The sequence below is a fragment of the Sinocyclocheilus rhinocerous genome, unplaced genomic scaffold (genome assembly GCF_001515625.1).
Source record: "Sinocyclocheilus rhinocerous isolate Xijiao unplaced genomic scaffold, SAMN03320098_v1.1 scaffold1879, whole genome shotgun sequence".
Classification (NCBI taxonomy): domain Eukaryota; kingdom Metazoa; phylum Chordata; class Actinopteri; order Cypriniformes; family Cyprinidae; genus Sinocyclocheilus; species Sinocyclocheilus rhinocerous.
The window spans coordinates 270,020-285,206 of record NW_015632718.1 but is presented as its reverse complement, the minus strand read 5'-3'; the positions used below and the strand labels follow the sequence as shown (position 1 = coordinate 285,206).

The 15,187-nt window shown below is 38.6% G+C and overlaps 1 protein-coding gene and 1 long non-coding RNA gene across 2 annotated transcripts in view; both read left to right on the top strand.

Annotated features, from left to right (window-relative positions):
• LOC107742800 (fibrillin-2-like) overlaps nucleotides 1-11,374 on the top strand; it is an 80,918-nt gene extending 69,544 nt beyond the window's left edge. Inside the window, exons 54-65 of the mRNA XM_016555842.1 lie at nucleotides 859-981; nucleotides 1,236-1,367; nucleotides 2,580-2,705; nucleotides 2,878-3,084; nucleotides 3,822-3,947; nucleotides 4,050-4,172; nucleotides 4,307-4,423; nucleotides 4,529-4,657; nucleotides 6,140-6,259; nucleotides 6,334-6,565; nucleotides 8,588-8,747; nucleotides 8,914-11,374. Coding sequence (XP_016411328.1) covers nucleotides 859-981; nucleotides 1,236-1,367; nucleotides 2,580-2,705; nucleotides 2,878-3,084; nucleotides 3,822-3,947; nucleotides 4,050-4,172; nucleotides 4,307-4,423; nucleotides 4,529-4,657; nucleotides 6,140-6,259; nucleotides 6,334-6,565; nucleotides 8,588-8,747; nucleotides 8,914-9,288 — 1,970 coding nt within the window. The 3' untranslated portion in view covers nucleotides 9,289-11,374. The remainder of the gene's footprint in view (nucleotides 1-858; nucleotides 982-1,235; nucleotides 1,368-2,579; nucleotides 2,706-2,877; nucleotides 3,085-3,821; nucleotides 3,948-4,049; nucleotides 4,173-4,306; nucleotides 4,424-4,528; nucleotides 4,658-6,139; nucleotides 6,260-6,333; nucleotides 6,566-8,587; nucleotides 8,748-8,913) is intronic.
• Nucleotides 11,375-12,408: 1,034 nt separating this feature from the next.
• LOC107742805 (uncharacterized) overlaps nucleotides 12,409-15,187 on the top strand; it is a 16,238-nt gene continuing 13,459 nt past the window's right edge. Inside the window, exon 1 of the long non-coding RNA XR_001640344.1 lies at nucleotides 12,409-14,864. This is a non-coding gene — a long non-coding RNA (uncharacterized LOC107742805). The remainder of the gene's footprint in view (nucleotides 14,865-15,187) is intronic.

The following is a 15,187-nucleotide window of genomic DNA, read 5'->3' as shown; positions in this document are numbered from 1 at the left end:
AATAATATAAGAAATATATATGTGGATTTTATATTAATTTATTTATAATAATTTATTAATTTAGTTCTAATTTGTTTCATAATTAATAAATGTTCTAAATTTCATAAAAATACTAGTAATTTTAATTTAGATTTTTGAATTTAGAAAAAAATTATTCATTTAATAAAGTGTTTTATATAATTAATAAATTGTTCCAAATTGTATAACTTTAGTCATTTTAATGACTGTTTAGTTTAATAAAAAATATTGATTAATTTTATAAAAATGTTTACAAATTTAATAAAAAGTGTTTTATATAATTAATAAATTGTTCAAAATTTTATAACTTTAGTCATACATACATACATATATATATATATAATACCAGATTAATTTACCTAAGAAGCATAATTTTGAAAACATACATAATTTATAGGTTTTTTTTGTTGCTTTTTTTAAAATATGCATCTTAATAAACTATTGATATATTACACAATTACACTTCTTAAGTAAATTAATTTTGCTTTAAGGATGTTTAGATGTTTATACTGGAAAAGTATGATTTAGTAGTATAAAGTAGTTCTAATGCAAAATTTTGAAAGTCTATCATAAATTATATATATTATTATATAATAAATTATGATGTAGCATTTAATACTTTATATAATGTATGTAATGTAAAGTGAAAATAATCTATCTATAAAATGACAATCAAACATTTTTACAGACATATAACTATATGCTATTAAGTCTTTATATCTTATGCTTCGTAAGTAAATTATCTTTGTTTTAAGGTGATTTTTGTCGATACAGAGTTGACATGATAAATGAATAATTAAGTGATAAAGTCATGGTTTCCTCTTTATTTGGCGTGTCCAGACATCAACGAGTGTGTGATGAACCCGCTGCTCTGTGCTTTCCGCTGCGTCAACACCTTCGGCTCGTACGAGTGCATGTGTCCGACGGGATACGTGCTGCGCGACGACAACCGGATGTGCCGAGGTCCGTATGACGATCCACATCATCATTATACACACACGTGCGCGGGTGCAGGCGATAATCGTTACTCCTCTCTCTCTCTCTCTCTCTCTGCAGACCAGGACGAGTGCGCTGAAGGGCTGGACGACTGCGCCTCCAGAGGAATGGCCTGCAAAAACCAGATCGGCACCTTCATGTGCATCTGTCCACCCGGCATGACGCGCCGGCCCACACACACACACGTGCAGGCGATAATCGTTCAGTCTCTCTCTCTGCAGACCAGGACGAGTGCGCTGAAGGGCTGGACGACTGCGCCTCCAGAGGAATGGCCTGCAAAAACCAGATCGGCACCTTCATGTGTATCTGTCCTCCCGGCATGACGCGCCGCCCCGACGGAGATGGATGCATGGGTGAGAAAGCAGCGCGAGCGTGTGTGTTGTTTGTGAGTGTGTGTGTGTGTGTGGACTAAGGATTTACACCTGGTGGATGAGAAATCAAGTGAAAAAAAAAAACCGTGTAAAGACCAGAATATTACAGAAACTAATAGTGGCGGTGATTTTTGCATGAGCAAACACTCACACTCTCTTCTGAAAATATAAAAATATGGTTTGTTTTTACTGGCGTCACACTGAATGTAGTAAATATTGTATTTTGTCAAAGTAAATATTTAACTTTTTTATATTTATAATAATAATAATATAATATTTTATGCAAAATAATATAAAAAATTACAAATAAAATATATCATTTATTTGTTTAGTGATAATTTAATATTTAATGCAATATTATAGTAAATTGGAGTAATGTGACTGTAGTAACTATTGCATTTTGTCAAACTATTTAACATGCATTTTGAATGAAATATAAAATTATTACTATATAACTATTATTAATAATGCATGTTAAAAATGTACCCTAGTAAATAGACAAAATACAATAGTTACTAGTCACATTACATATATATATATATATATATACAATAAAGTATTTTATATAATATATTACAAGTTTATATATATTACGAAATATAATATTTTATTTTTTGTATAGTAATAATACTACTATGCAATATAAATATAAACTTGGGTGACTGAAGTAACTATTGTATTTTGTCAAACTATTTACTAGAGTAAATTTTTAAATGATTTTTTTTTATAACATTTATGTAATAATAATTATTGTTTTTTTATTTATTTAATAACTTTTGTAATATCCATATAAATTGGAGTATTGTGAATGTAGTGACTTGTATTTTTTTAAACATGCATTTGAATAACATTTATATAATAATAATAATAATAATAACATTTAAAATTGTATGCAAAATTAACAAAATAATAATTACAAATAATAATATTATATTTTATGCAATATAAATAAATCAATAATGCTAATATTTAATACGTTATATAATTATATAATAATAAGTAATATTGTGTCCAATATTATGCAATAAAAAACTATAATATTTTTATTTGATTTTACCTAAACCATTTTCTGTAATGTACGCTGGATAGAATTTAAATTTTACAGTAGTCACTTTTCTCTAGTATGTGCTGATGGTGTTGTTGCATAAGTCGTCTCTCTCTCTCTCTCTCCTCCTCCGTGTGTGACTCTGGCAGACCTGAACGAGTGCCGCAGCAAGCCGGGAATCTGCAAGAACGGCCGCTGTGTCAACACGGTGGGAAGCTACCGCTGCGAATGTAACGAGGGTTTTGAGTCGAGCTCCACAGGCACCGAGTGCATCGGTAAGAGCCAGCGGCCAATCAGAACACGGCTGACATACAGGCACAAATCGCATGAAACCGAAAGCTAAAACCAAATCAAATCCCCAGTCTTCAACCATTTAGTGCACTAATTTCAGTTTTAAATTAGACTGAGATTGCTCATTCTGTCTAACCGGCCTGCTGTGGTTGTCAGATAACAGGAAGGGCTTCTGTTTCACGGAGGTCCTGCAGACGATGTGCCAGCAGTCGTCCACCAACCGAAACACCGTCACGAAGTCGGAGTGCTGCTGTAACGGCGGCCGCGGCTGGGGATCGCTGTGTGAACTCTGTCCTCTGCCCGGAACCATCCAGTACAAGAAGATGTGTCCGCTCGGACCCGGATACACCACTGACGGCAGAGGTCAGAGATCTCCACACTTCTGAATGTCTTTACAGAGATTTCACAGAGCAACAGTTGAGAAAATGAAAACAGACCATCACTCTTTATAATAAAATCACTGGTCCGATGTTCAAAAATAGCTTCTTTTAGACCAATGCAATGATGTGCAAACTCGGTAGATATTTTATATATATTTAAATATTGATATAAAATTATTTTGTATTTTTTAACACATTTATTAATGTATTTATTAAATATCAATGTAGAAAATGTGCTACTTTCCATGTTTGTTTATAATTATGAATATTTACATTAATTAATATTGTAAAATAATTTTATTATAATAATAATTTTTGGACAAATTATACAGTAAGTATAAAATACACTTAGAAATATATGGAATATATTTTTTTATATGTCTAATCATGTTTTTAATAATATTTCAAATTAATTTATGGATATTTTAAATACATTTATTTATACATTTAAATATTATTTTGTGGTTTTATATACAGAAAATATTCATTATATTTAATTTTGAAATATATTTTAATATGTACATTGATATTTTTAGTAATACAGTACTTATATATATATATTTATTAATAATAATAATAATAATACAATATTAATATTAGTACTGTTTTTAAATAACAAGTGCTACAGATGTTTAGTTAAAAGTACTTCACTGAAATTCAGGCATTTCTTTTAGATTTAGGAATGCATGTATGGATACCATATCTACTGTATTTTTGCAGACATCAACGAGTGTGACGTGATGCCTAACCTGTGTAAGAATGGCCAGTGCATCAACAGCGTCGGCTCCTTCCGCTGCCATTGCAACGTGGGTTACACCGATGACTTTACTGGCACTTCCTGTGTTGGTACGTTCTCCTCACTCATCGTTACCCTTATTTAAATCAATAAAGTGCGATACTGTTCTAAAAGCCCATTTTTGATGCAATAACTTGATGCTTTTCAATTAGATATGGACGAGTGCTCTCAGTCGCCCAAACCATGTAACTTCCTGTGCAAAAACACTGAAGGCAGTTACCTGTGCTCGTGTCCCAGAGGATATATCCTACAGCCTGATGGGAAGGCCTGCAAAGGTTAGTTCATGATTAATGGTTACATTTTTCCTTGTTGGGATAAGATCTGCTTATAAATCTGGTTGTAGTAATAATCCGTGCCAATGATCAACCCAATGTGTGCTAATTTGAAAAAATTGCTTATTTCATACCAGACTTGGACGAGTGCTCAACCAAGCAACACAACTGTCAGTTCCTGTGCGTCAACACGATCGGTGGCTTCACCTGTAAATGCCCCTCAGGCTTCACGCAGCACCAGACGGCATGCATAGGTGAGTGATATGAACTCAAGCCACCCGCTAACATGCCTAGCCCAGAGTCTAAATAATTGAATGGGTCATTTGGAGCTAAAATTGCCTTCATGCTTCATCTCTTAGACAACAACGAATGCAGCAATCAGCCAAACGTATGCGGCTCCCGCGCCTCCTGCCTCAACACCCCCGGCAGCTTCAACTGTGAGTGTCAGAAGGGCTTCTCTCTGGACACCACGGGAATCAACTGCAACGGTAGGCTTCCCGTTTTGGGCCCATGTGAAATGATTTTGCACTAAGCGGCAATCGACCCGTTGTGAGCTCCAAGGTTGTTGATCGCTGGTATATGCTTTTGTTGAAGCCATCTGTTCACATTAGTTCATAATTGCGTTTAACCGCAGAATTCGTGGTGGATAAACTACTATCCATGATGCTGTCCGGAAAATTCCACCAATCAGAGAGTTGTGGTTATCAAATCACGCTTGGAGAGCTCTTTAGCTCCGCCCACTCCCACGAAGCACCACAAATGACGTAATCAAGCCACTTTCAAAATACTTCAATACAGTCAACAACTTTAAATGAATAGTTTTATATTTCACCTTCTTTTTTAAAGGGTTACTCCACCCCAAAATGAAAATTTTGTCATTAATCACTTACCCCCATGTCGTTCCAAACCTGTAAAAGCTTCGTTCGTCTTCGGAACACAATTTAAGATATTTTGGATGAAAACCGGGAGGCTTGTGACTGTCCCATTGACTGCCAAGTAAATAACACTGTCAAGGTCCAGAAAAGTATGAAAGACATCGTCAAAATAGTCCATCTGCCATCAGTGGTTCAACCGTAATTTTACGAAGCTACGAGAATACTTTTTGTACGCGAAGAAAACAAAAATAACAAAGAAACAAAAAAAAAACATGTGGTGCAGCTGACAGAACAGCGTACGCTGTTTGCATCCAGCGGATATTCTCCAAAATGGTGCTACGCTGACGCAGAGGAGACGAATTGCTGAATAAAGTCGTTATTTTTGTTTTCTTTGCGTACAAAAAGTATTCTCGTAGTTTTGTAAAATTACGGTTGAACCACTGACGGCAGATGGGACTATTCTGACAATGTCTTTCATACTTTTCTGGACCTTGACAGTGTTATTTACTTGGCAGTCAATGGGACAGTCACAAGCCTCCCGGTTTTCATCCAAAATATCTTAAATTGTGTTCCGAAGACGAACGAAGCTTTTACGGGTTTGGAACGACATGGGTGTAAGTGATTAATGACAAAATTTTCATTTTGGGGTGGATTAACCCTTTAAGGCCCGATTATACTACTATTTCTGCGTTCTGCTCCGTCTCGCGCACAGCCGTGTCAGCGCAGCTTTTAAAGCATATTCGACACATCGCAGTGCCACCATTGCAATGTTGTTTGCGTGGACACAAAAATTGGGCTGCACACGGACACTTCTGATGATGAGAATTGCATCACACGGACAAGTCCGCGGATGGCCGAAGTATACTTTGGGCTTCAGATTGTCATTTGCATTGCTTCATGGAATTGTTTGGTTTGGTTGATGGCTTATAACGCTTGAACGATTTTTTTTTTTTAAATCCCAATTGGAAAAATTAATGTAAAAAATACTTCCGGATCCAACACTGCTGAGAAGGTGGTTGGGCAACAACGTGCCCCTATGCCACCATATATTAGAATCACATGCTAACCAGATTTTGTTTTCTTGGTTTGTTACAGACGTCGATGAATGTGGTGGAAACCACCGGTGCCAGCACGGCTGCCAGAACATGCTGGGAGGATATCGCTGTGGATGCCCGCAAGGTTACGTTCAGCACTACCAGTGGAACCAGTGTGTGGGTAAGTATTTCTACGACGATGAATTGTGGTTTTCAGTTGCGCAGTTCTAATTTCTGCATCTTCCTTCCACCTAGATGAGAACGAATGTGCCGGAAATCAAGCCTGTGGGTCTGCGTCTTGCTATAACACTCTGGGCAGCTATAAATGCATGTGCCCGTCAGGTTTCGACTTTGAGCTCTCTGCTGGCAGCTGCCAGGATGTTAATGAATGTGCCTTGAACAATAACCCCTGCAGCTATGGCTGCTCCAACACAGATGGCGGCTACTTGTGCGGATGTCCTGGAGGCTTCTACCGAGCAGGACAAGGGTGAGTATTTAAGGCCCGATAAAACTTCAAGCGAAAACGAAGAACGAACTGATGTGACATAATTTCGAACAAAATCCAGCCAAAACAAAGTTCGTTTTGGGAGTTCGAAACCGCTTGCCAAAGCGAACTTTCCAAAAAAGTTCATTCAGACTGCAAAACACCTTCGTACTACCATTGGTCCGTGACGATTACGTCATAGGAGGTGTGCGCTGAGGCTCTGCCTTCTTTCGCGCAGAACATCTCTCTGGGTTCATTTCGTCTGTCGAGTTTCATCTGTCAAAACTGAATACAGTGGAGAGCCGCTTTATAGTAGCAAATTAAGTTGTGCTTCTGATGAAATGAGACACTGACACTGTTTTTCATGTTTAATACTTCTGCTTGCTTTAAAGCAATATATTGAATAAAGTGCCATGTAAATACACGTGACGTGACTTCACGGGAGTGCTAATTTGTAGAGCTCGTGCAAACATACCCATGTTGCTATGATCAGATTTTTATATAAAAATTCTTGCTGTTTTCTCCAATTTTTTTTGTGTTTATTTTTTTTACTGAGAGGAAAGTGGGCAGCACATATTTACATATTCATATAAACGTTGCTTTCATCAGAGTGAGCGGCGTCGGGATTTCGAAACTTCGTTTTACCCCTAAACAAAGAACGGAAAAAAAAAACTTCGTTTTGAGTATATCGGGGCCTTTAGGCTAGCCTGTTCTTATTTGAATACTGGAGTTCATTTTATGCCACAAGTGTCCTTACCTGCTCCTGGAGGACCACTTTCTTTCAAAGTTCAGCTCCAGCTTTCGCCAACGTACCCACCTGGGTGTTTCCTTCACTAGCTAGTTGAAGAGCTAAAGTCTAGGAAGGATTGGACACCCAAATAGTTTGAACATACTGTATATAGCAGGGAGGGCAACTCTAATCTTAGAAAACCACTGTCCTGCAGAGTTTAGCTCCATCCCTAATTAAATGCACCTGAAAAAATCTAACCAAAGGATAACTAAAGGTCTTTAGGAATACTTAAATTACAGGGTTTTTTTATTTGGATTGGAGCTAAGATCTGTCAGACAGTGGCCTGAAGTTGGCAATCCCTGCTATAATGCCAAAGTACATCCAAGCATACTTGCTGAGCATTCAAAGTCATTGGCAAGACTTTCTGTTAGATGTCAGAACATGACCGCGGAATTTACTTCCAGTCAGACAAAACAGCATCAGTGAGTTCCATTACTGATCTTTGTGAGGGGATTAGCTCGTAGTTGACTTTCTAAAGGGTTCAGAAGGGGATGTCTTCATACTTTTGCCATGTAGTGTAGAACCATATACTTGCCTGAAACTTCAAGGCCCTGTCCTAAATTCTACTCATATCCCTCGTCCGAGTTCACGTTTTGGTGACGCACTCCTACATAGATTGTCAAGCAGTAGTCTACTGTGGAGTCCCACCAGCATGGGCTCAACAAGGGTGCAAGAACCTTTCTGAATCCTAACATGGAATACTCTACGGTCTTGTGGACTCCATAGACCTATGCAAGCAAAGACAGCAAGTCCACATTAAGTGCACAATTTGGGGCAAGGCCTAAACCAGGGGTGTCCAGTCCTGGCCCTCGAGGGCCACTGTCCTGCAGAGTTTAGCTCCAACCCCAAATATTGTGAACCAAGGTTATAAAGGTCTTCAGGATTACTAAAACTTCCAGGCAGGTACATTGGGACAAGTTGGCGCTAGACTCAGCAGGGGTCTCCAGCCCTGCTCCCAGAGAGCTACCATCCTGCAGAGTTCAGCCACATCCTTAATCAACCACAACTGAACCAGCTAATCAAGGTCTTCAGGGTTACTTGATAATTACAGACAGATGTGTTGGAGCAGGGTTGGAACTTGAAGTCTGCAGGATGGTATCTCTCCAGGAGCAGGGTTGGAGATCCCTGCAATAGAGGTTGTTGGCCCTCCAGGATCCGGATTTGGATATTCCTGACCTAAGCTGAATAATTACGCAAGTGAAAGAAAAGTAATGTTTCACCTTTTTCATTTCTAGGCACTGCATCACAGGAGTGGGCTTCCAGGGTCAGTTTGGCTCGGAGGGTGAGGATGACGAAGAGTCACTGTCACCGGAGGCCTGCTATGAATGCAAGATCAATGGTGACCTTGGAAAGAAAGGCCGCCATAGGCGTAATGCTGGCGATAATGAGCTCAAGGTACTTTTTGAGTACTGTCCGTCTCTCTGTAGTCGTCATGTTTTCAATATGGCCACACTGCTAACCCTGACCTTAATTCCTAACTCTATAAAGGGTATAACAGACTTAAGTCAAGATCTATCTGAAGCTGCTTCTAATGTTTCCAACTGTTCTGTCATGCCCTCAGGAGACGGTGAGTATGGCCAGCATGGATGTTCAGACCTCCATCCCAATGAACCTTAGTCTGGCGCAGCTGCAAAACAAGGAACCCCTACTTGAGTTGCTTCCAGCCCTGGAGCCGCTTGAGCACCACGTGCGCTACGTCATAACGCACGGAAACCAGGGTGAACACTTCCGCATCCTGGAGCGTCGCGACGGAAAGAGTGTTCTGCGGCTGGGCCGAAAGCCACCCCCTCCAGGTTTGTTCCGCCTGGAGATCGCCAGCTTGCGTATGTTCGGTCCGCGCAAACTTCAGCAAATAGAGGACCAGCACGACAGCGACTACTTGCTGGGCGAGATCGGCGACGCACTGCGCATCAAGTTGCACATCCACCTGCACTGAGACTGACCCTTGACCCTGTGCCCTTCACTGCAGGGCGTTGGCTCTGAGAGACTGTGTCCATTTATCGCCATGTTTTGGGTTTGTTCTTATTTGCCGTCCTTTCATGTTTTCATGTCAGCCCCCACCGATTCCGCCAGGTTGGGTGGAATATGTACATATACCACCTTAAATTAGCAGGAGTGCGTTAGCACTAGCATTAGCACCCAATCAGACATATTAGTCGTAAGGACGATTTAATTTTAATACGGCTTTTACAGTTGTAAACTGTCAAAATTATCATAAAATGACATTTCAGTCTTTAGTGCACATAAAAACGATGCATTATAGATGAAGAAAAATATAATGACCGTTCACTCACCTCGATGTCTCAGTGCAAACTGGGGTCAACATTTATTCCAGTCAGTATTTAGAGTCATTTGTCAAGTATTGTACTATTTTTGAAGAAAAGAAAAAAAAAAGGTGACACAAAGGACTGCAACAATTTTTCAGGTTTAAACAGTCGAGGGTTCAAACAGCTTATGGTTCTCGAGACTGAAATATGTCTTTTTACATAAGATTTTTGGGACTTTCTGGAGTGTTTGCATGAGCTGCCACATCGCTTTACCTCATTTTACACACATAGACAAGAACACACACATATATGTGTGGCAGTTAAGACAGGAGTGGTGCTAAATGCTCAAAATTCGCACTGGGCCTCCTCTGCGTATTTAATCAGGGAAATTTCATTCCAAAAATGGCAACAACTGTCCAAAGGGTTTTCGAATATGCATGTGATGTTGCACAAACTTGGCATTCACATTTGAACCATTTTCTTCTCCATGCTTGTGTGCTCTTGTCGGTGTATTTGAAAAAGACGCGCTTCGCAAACAGAGCACATACGAATGGAGAACTGGAAGCCTGCTGGGTAAACCAACCAGAGGCCATTTTTGATTGCAGCTGGAAACGTGCAGTCTCAATGGTACATAAGGATTGTTTGGCAAGCCGTCCTCCAAAACACTCCAGATATGGACATGCAAACACACATTTTCAACTTTCAAGTGTGGGAACATTGACAAACCAACCCTCGTTTCTTAGTTTCTCAGTAATCTTGAGCAAACAAGGTGCTAAGATTCCAACTTACGCTGTTCTACGAACTGATTTGTGGATCGCAAACGCGACATTTTCAAAGGTCTTTTGTGTTTTTTTTTATTTTGTGTGTGATTGTCTTTTGTACTGTCTCAATGCTGAAAAATCAATACTATCAAAGCTTGTTAAAAATTTTAATTGTATATTTTAAAGTGAAATGTAGATTTTGTTTGTATTTCTTCTTTTGTATTCTTGAGCATCAAGACTGCCAAACCAAATATTTACTTGTAAACATTAGATAAATAGCCTTTAAGAACTGTTGACTTTGTTTTTCCTCTTAATACGGACAATTAATGATCACAGCATCCTTTATTTACTGTCACGGAGCACTATGTGACAGACATCACTGTTTACATGAGCTTGTCCATCAATCATCATAATACTGTAGTTTATTTGCCATGACCAGCAACATTGGACTGTTTTCAAAGGCTGTAAACAAAGTAATTTTGGTGCTAGAATGACAAAACTGTTTCTTGAACATCACAGTAACTGCACTGTACGACAGCCTGAGCTATATTTATGCATAACCATTTGTCTAACATTGGAACTTTGTATACTTTCATAAAGTTTTTTTTTGTTGATGCCACTACATGTAAAAGAGCGAATGTGCGTGACTGTACTGTATGTCAAAAATCAGCAGCAAACTTGAAATAGTCATCAAGCTAGTGTCGAGTTACGAACTTCAGACCAAAGAAAGTGGACCAGGTCGCTCAGGATGATGTCGATTCCCATAAATCTCTGGGGTGCATTGATTACGGCAAACTGTATGAATTTTTTTAGCCATAAAGATCCATGACAGAGAAACCTGAGCACCCTGTACATGACTAATGAGTAATTCCAAATGCATTGTTTTTATACCATTTTCGATCCATCTGTCAGATCCAAGTGATCCGCACAATGTTTGTGAACATCTGTATGAAACAACGAATGGCAATAAAACAACATTGGTTATATTTTTAAACCTTTGTCTTTCTGTTCTCTGTGTGCAAAGGCCATTTTTAGCCACGTTAAAGAGATTTAACGAGTGTATCCAAGTGGAAATGGCTTATTGATCTCAGAAGGGTGCCCACTACAGTACACTTCGTCCTGAAGATATTGGAAGCTTTTTAAGTGAATAAGCCCAGTTTTATTTCAGACAAAAAGGAATTAGGAAAATATCCAATCTACTTACAAACTCACAAAGCAATGCAAGCTCCTCTGTTTCTTGGCACATCAACACTCTTTGCACATGCGTCCAAATGAGGGCTACAAATTTGAGACGACACATTAGCAAAAAGGGAACTCCAAATCTGAGTCGGGATATAAAAATAAAGCTTTCAGTCGTTTCTAAACCTCTCTTAGATCACAACCGTTTCAGAGAGCTCAGCAGATTAGCAAACAGACAACGCCGAGATATGAGAACATATGGCTTATATACACACTTAGACAAAGGACAGGAAAGAGTCAAACAGCAATAATACAAGGACTAACACTCAGTTCTGAAGTCTTAAAGGGATTTTTGCTCCAAATCCAGAACATCCTCAGAAATATATAAAGCACAGAGTTTAGAACGGGTCTGTCCGACATCCTAGGACTTTCCAACAATGCTGAAGTTTTCCTTAAAGATGTATTTTGTGGAAAATTACCATGCTAAATAGACAAAAATCATACTGAATAGGCCATAATCAGGGTAGGCAGCTTATTTAATTTTACGCAAATGAAAACAAGGCTGTGAGGGCTTTAATGACTAAGCAGAACAAAGTGTAAATTGCTTTCAAAAAATGTTTTATGTAATTTGTCTAATTCAATGCAACAATTAACGTAAAGCAACAATTTAATGGCAGTTTAGTAATTTTTACAGTGTAAATTGTGAAAACCATTTACTGCATTCAATGTAACAATTAACGTAAAGTGACAATTTAGTGACAGTTTACTGATTTTTACGGTGTACATTTTGTTAAAACCATTTATTGAATTCAATGCAACAATTAACAAAACGACAATTTAGCGACAGTTTTGTGATTTTTACTGTGTAAATTATTTGTTAAAACAATTTGTTGCATTCAATGCAACAATTAACAGTGACAATTTAGCAACAGTTTTGTGCTTTTTACGGTGTAAACTTAAAACCATTTGTTGAATTCAATGCAACAATTAACAGCAACAGTTTAAAGATTTTTTATTTTTATGGTGTAAATTTCGTTAAAACCAATTGTTGCATTCAATGCAACAATTAACGTAAAGTGACAATTTAGCAACAATTTAGTGATTTTTATGGTGTAAATTGTTTGTGAAAATCATTTGTTGTATTCCATGCAACAATTAACATAAATCGATAATTTAGTGACAGTTAAGTGATTTTTATGGTGTACATTTTGTTAAAACCATTTGTTGTATTCAATACAACAATTAACGTAAAGCAACAATTAACGACAGTTTAATGATTTTAAAGGTGTAAATTTTGTTAAAACCATTTGTTGCATTCTTTGCAACAATTAATGAAAACCGACAATTTAGCAAAAGTTCAGTGATTTTTAAGATATAAAATGTTTGTTGAATGCAACAAATGGTTTTAATTGCAACAATTAACGTAAAGCAACAATTTAATGTCAGGTTAGTGAATTTCATGGTTTAACTTGTTTGTTAAAACCATTTGTTGCATTCAATGCAGCAATTAACGTAATGCGTCAATTTAGCAACAGTTTAGTAATTTTTACAGTATGAAATGTTTGTTTAGATCATTTGTTGCATTCAATGCAACAATTCACATAAAGCAACAATTTAGAGGCAGTTTATCGATTTTTACAGTGTAAATTGTTCATTAAACCCATTTGTTGATTTACATACAAATTTAAGGTCCAATATGTTTCAAGTTCCTAAGTAAAGTCATCGTCTAGTTTTGTTAACGCAAATTTGAACACATTTCACTTTTTTTTTTTCTCGAAGTTTTCGTAAAGCCATATTTCCAATGTTTCATTAGTTGACCAACTAGTCAATCAACATCAATTTATAGCAATGATCGACTTCCATTACAGCCTCATTTTCAGCAGCGTTAAATTAAATATGTCATCCACTAAGATCCACTGAAAAGTTTCATCGTGTCTTTTACAATTAACATATATATACAGTAATGATGAAGTATGTACAGTAGCCGAAGGGTAGTAACACTTCACAGTGAGCATCGTGTCGGGCACTTTGAACCGTCGACTTAATGTGTATTCATTGTAGACCTTGTAGACCGTCCTGAGGATGTAGCTACAGCAGAAGAATCGGACGACCCTGTTAATTCGGAAAGTAGCGTTCTTTATGTTTACACCCAAAGCACATTTCAAGGTATACATGGCACATGCGTTCCCTGGGAATCGAACCCATGACAGTATTAGCGAAATTAGCTACAGGGTTGGATTCGGGCCACAGGTTGGGCTAAGGCAGGTGGCGTCTTTCGGTCATGTGACTACACCAGGGCGTAGTCAAACTGGCCCCGCTCGAAGCCATCCTTATGATCGGTCCAAGACGAAGAGGGCATTTGGCTGTAGGGGTCCAGCAAGATCCGGAAGCAACGCACCAACAGGAAAATCAAAAACAGCATCAGGAGACCCACAAACGCAAAGGCCGTCCTTTGCTCGGCATCGCCGCCAAGAGGTGGGCTGCTGGGGACCCCTGCGAACGACGGCCCCAGTGAGAGCAGCTCATAGTCCAACGTGGACACATCGCTCATCCTCCAGGAAGCGCGACGACAGAACTTGCAAGCTGTCGTAAGGGTAGATTGGATGGAGAGATTGGCCAGATTGGTGTGGCGACCTCGATGTGGACAAATGAGGCCAAAGTCAACACTTTTGACTGTGTGACGGACACGCAAAGTGACACAAGTGGAGCAATCCGGGTCAAAATGACAGGCCTTTTTATTCCAGACCTGTCAAATCGGATCTGACCCGCAAGTGGCACGGCGCAAGCCGATGGGACATGACACAGCGGGCTGCCACAACAGATAAAAACAGCAAGGACTCGAGTCACACGCTCGTTTCTTTTGGCCGCAGGGATGAGGCTAATTGGCTCCAGATGGGACACGGTTTGCAGGTGTTGTCCCCACGTTGGGCGCCAGTTTACGGATCGCCCCACAGCAAGTATACCATTTCTGGTTGATGCTGAAAAAGTCAGACAGCAAAGATCGGATGCCTAATCCGATCAGATCAATATGCGAATCTGGGAAAGCCGTTCGCTCAAGAGAGTTCGATTAGTGGGCTCCAGTAGGTGTGCATTAGGTTGATGAGTCAGAGATTATGTGTTCCCTCTTGCTTGTGTTTTCTCACACAGAACTGCTTGTAAGGTTGGTACTATTGATCGAGTGGGGCTAATGTCTGGTAAAGTGTGGATTTCAGGGCCAGGATCAGATGTAGGCCGACAGCACAGAGTCACAGAAACGACGCCTGCGCTGCAGTGTGTTTGGCCTCTGGTCTGTTGTACTTCACCCTGTAAACACACAAGATACACGCATTCAGCATTTAATCGGTTTAGTGGCATGACCATGAACTGTTCCTACCTAAAAACCTCACAATAGAGAGATATTATATTATTTTCATAAATGGCTTTACTTTATTGAACTGTCTACTGAATGCTAACACAAAATATGTAATATGTATATATAATTTGAAAATGTCAATGTATATTTAGTTGAATAAATGCATTTTAAATGTAATTTTTTTACAAAATGTATTCATGTATTTTTCAGAGTATTTACAGTCTTTTAAGCATTTCTATTTATATATAAATAAGAAAATTTATATAAATTATATTA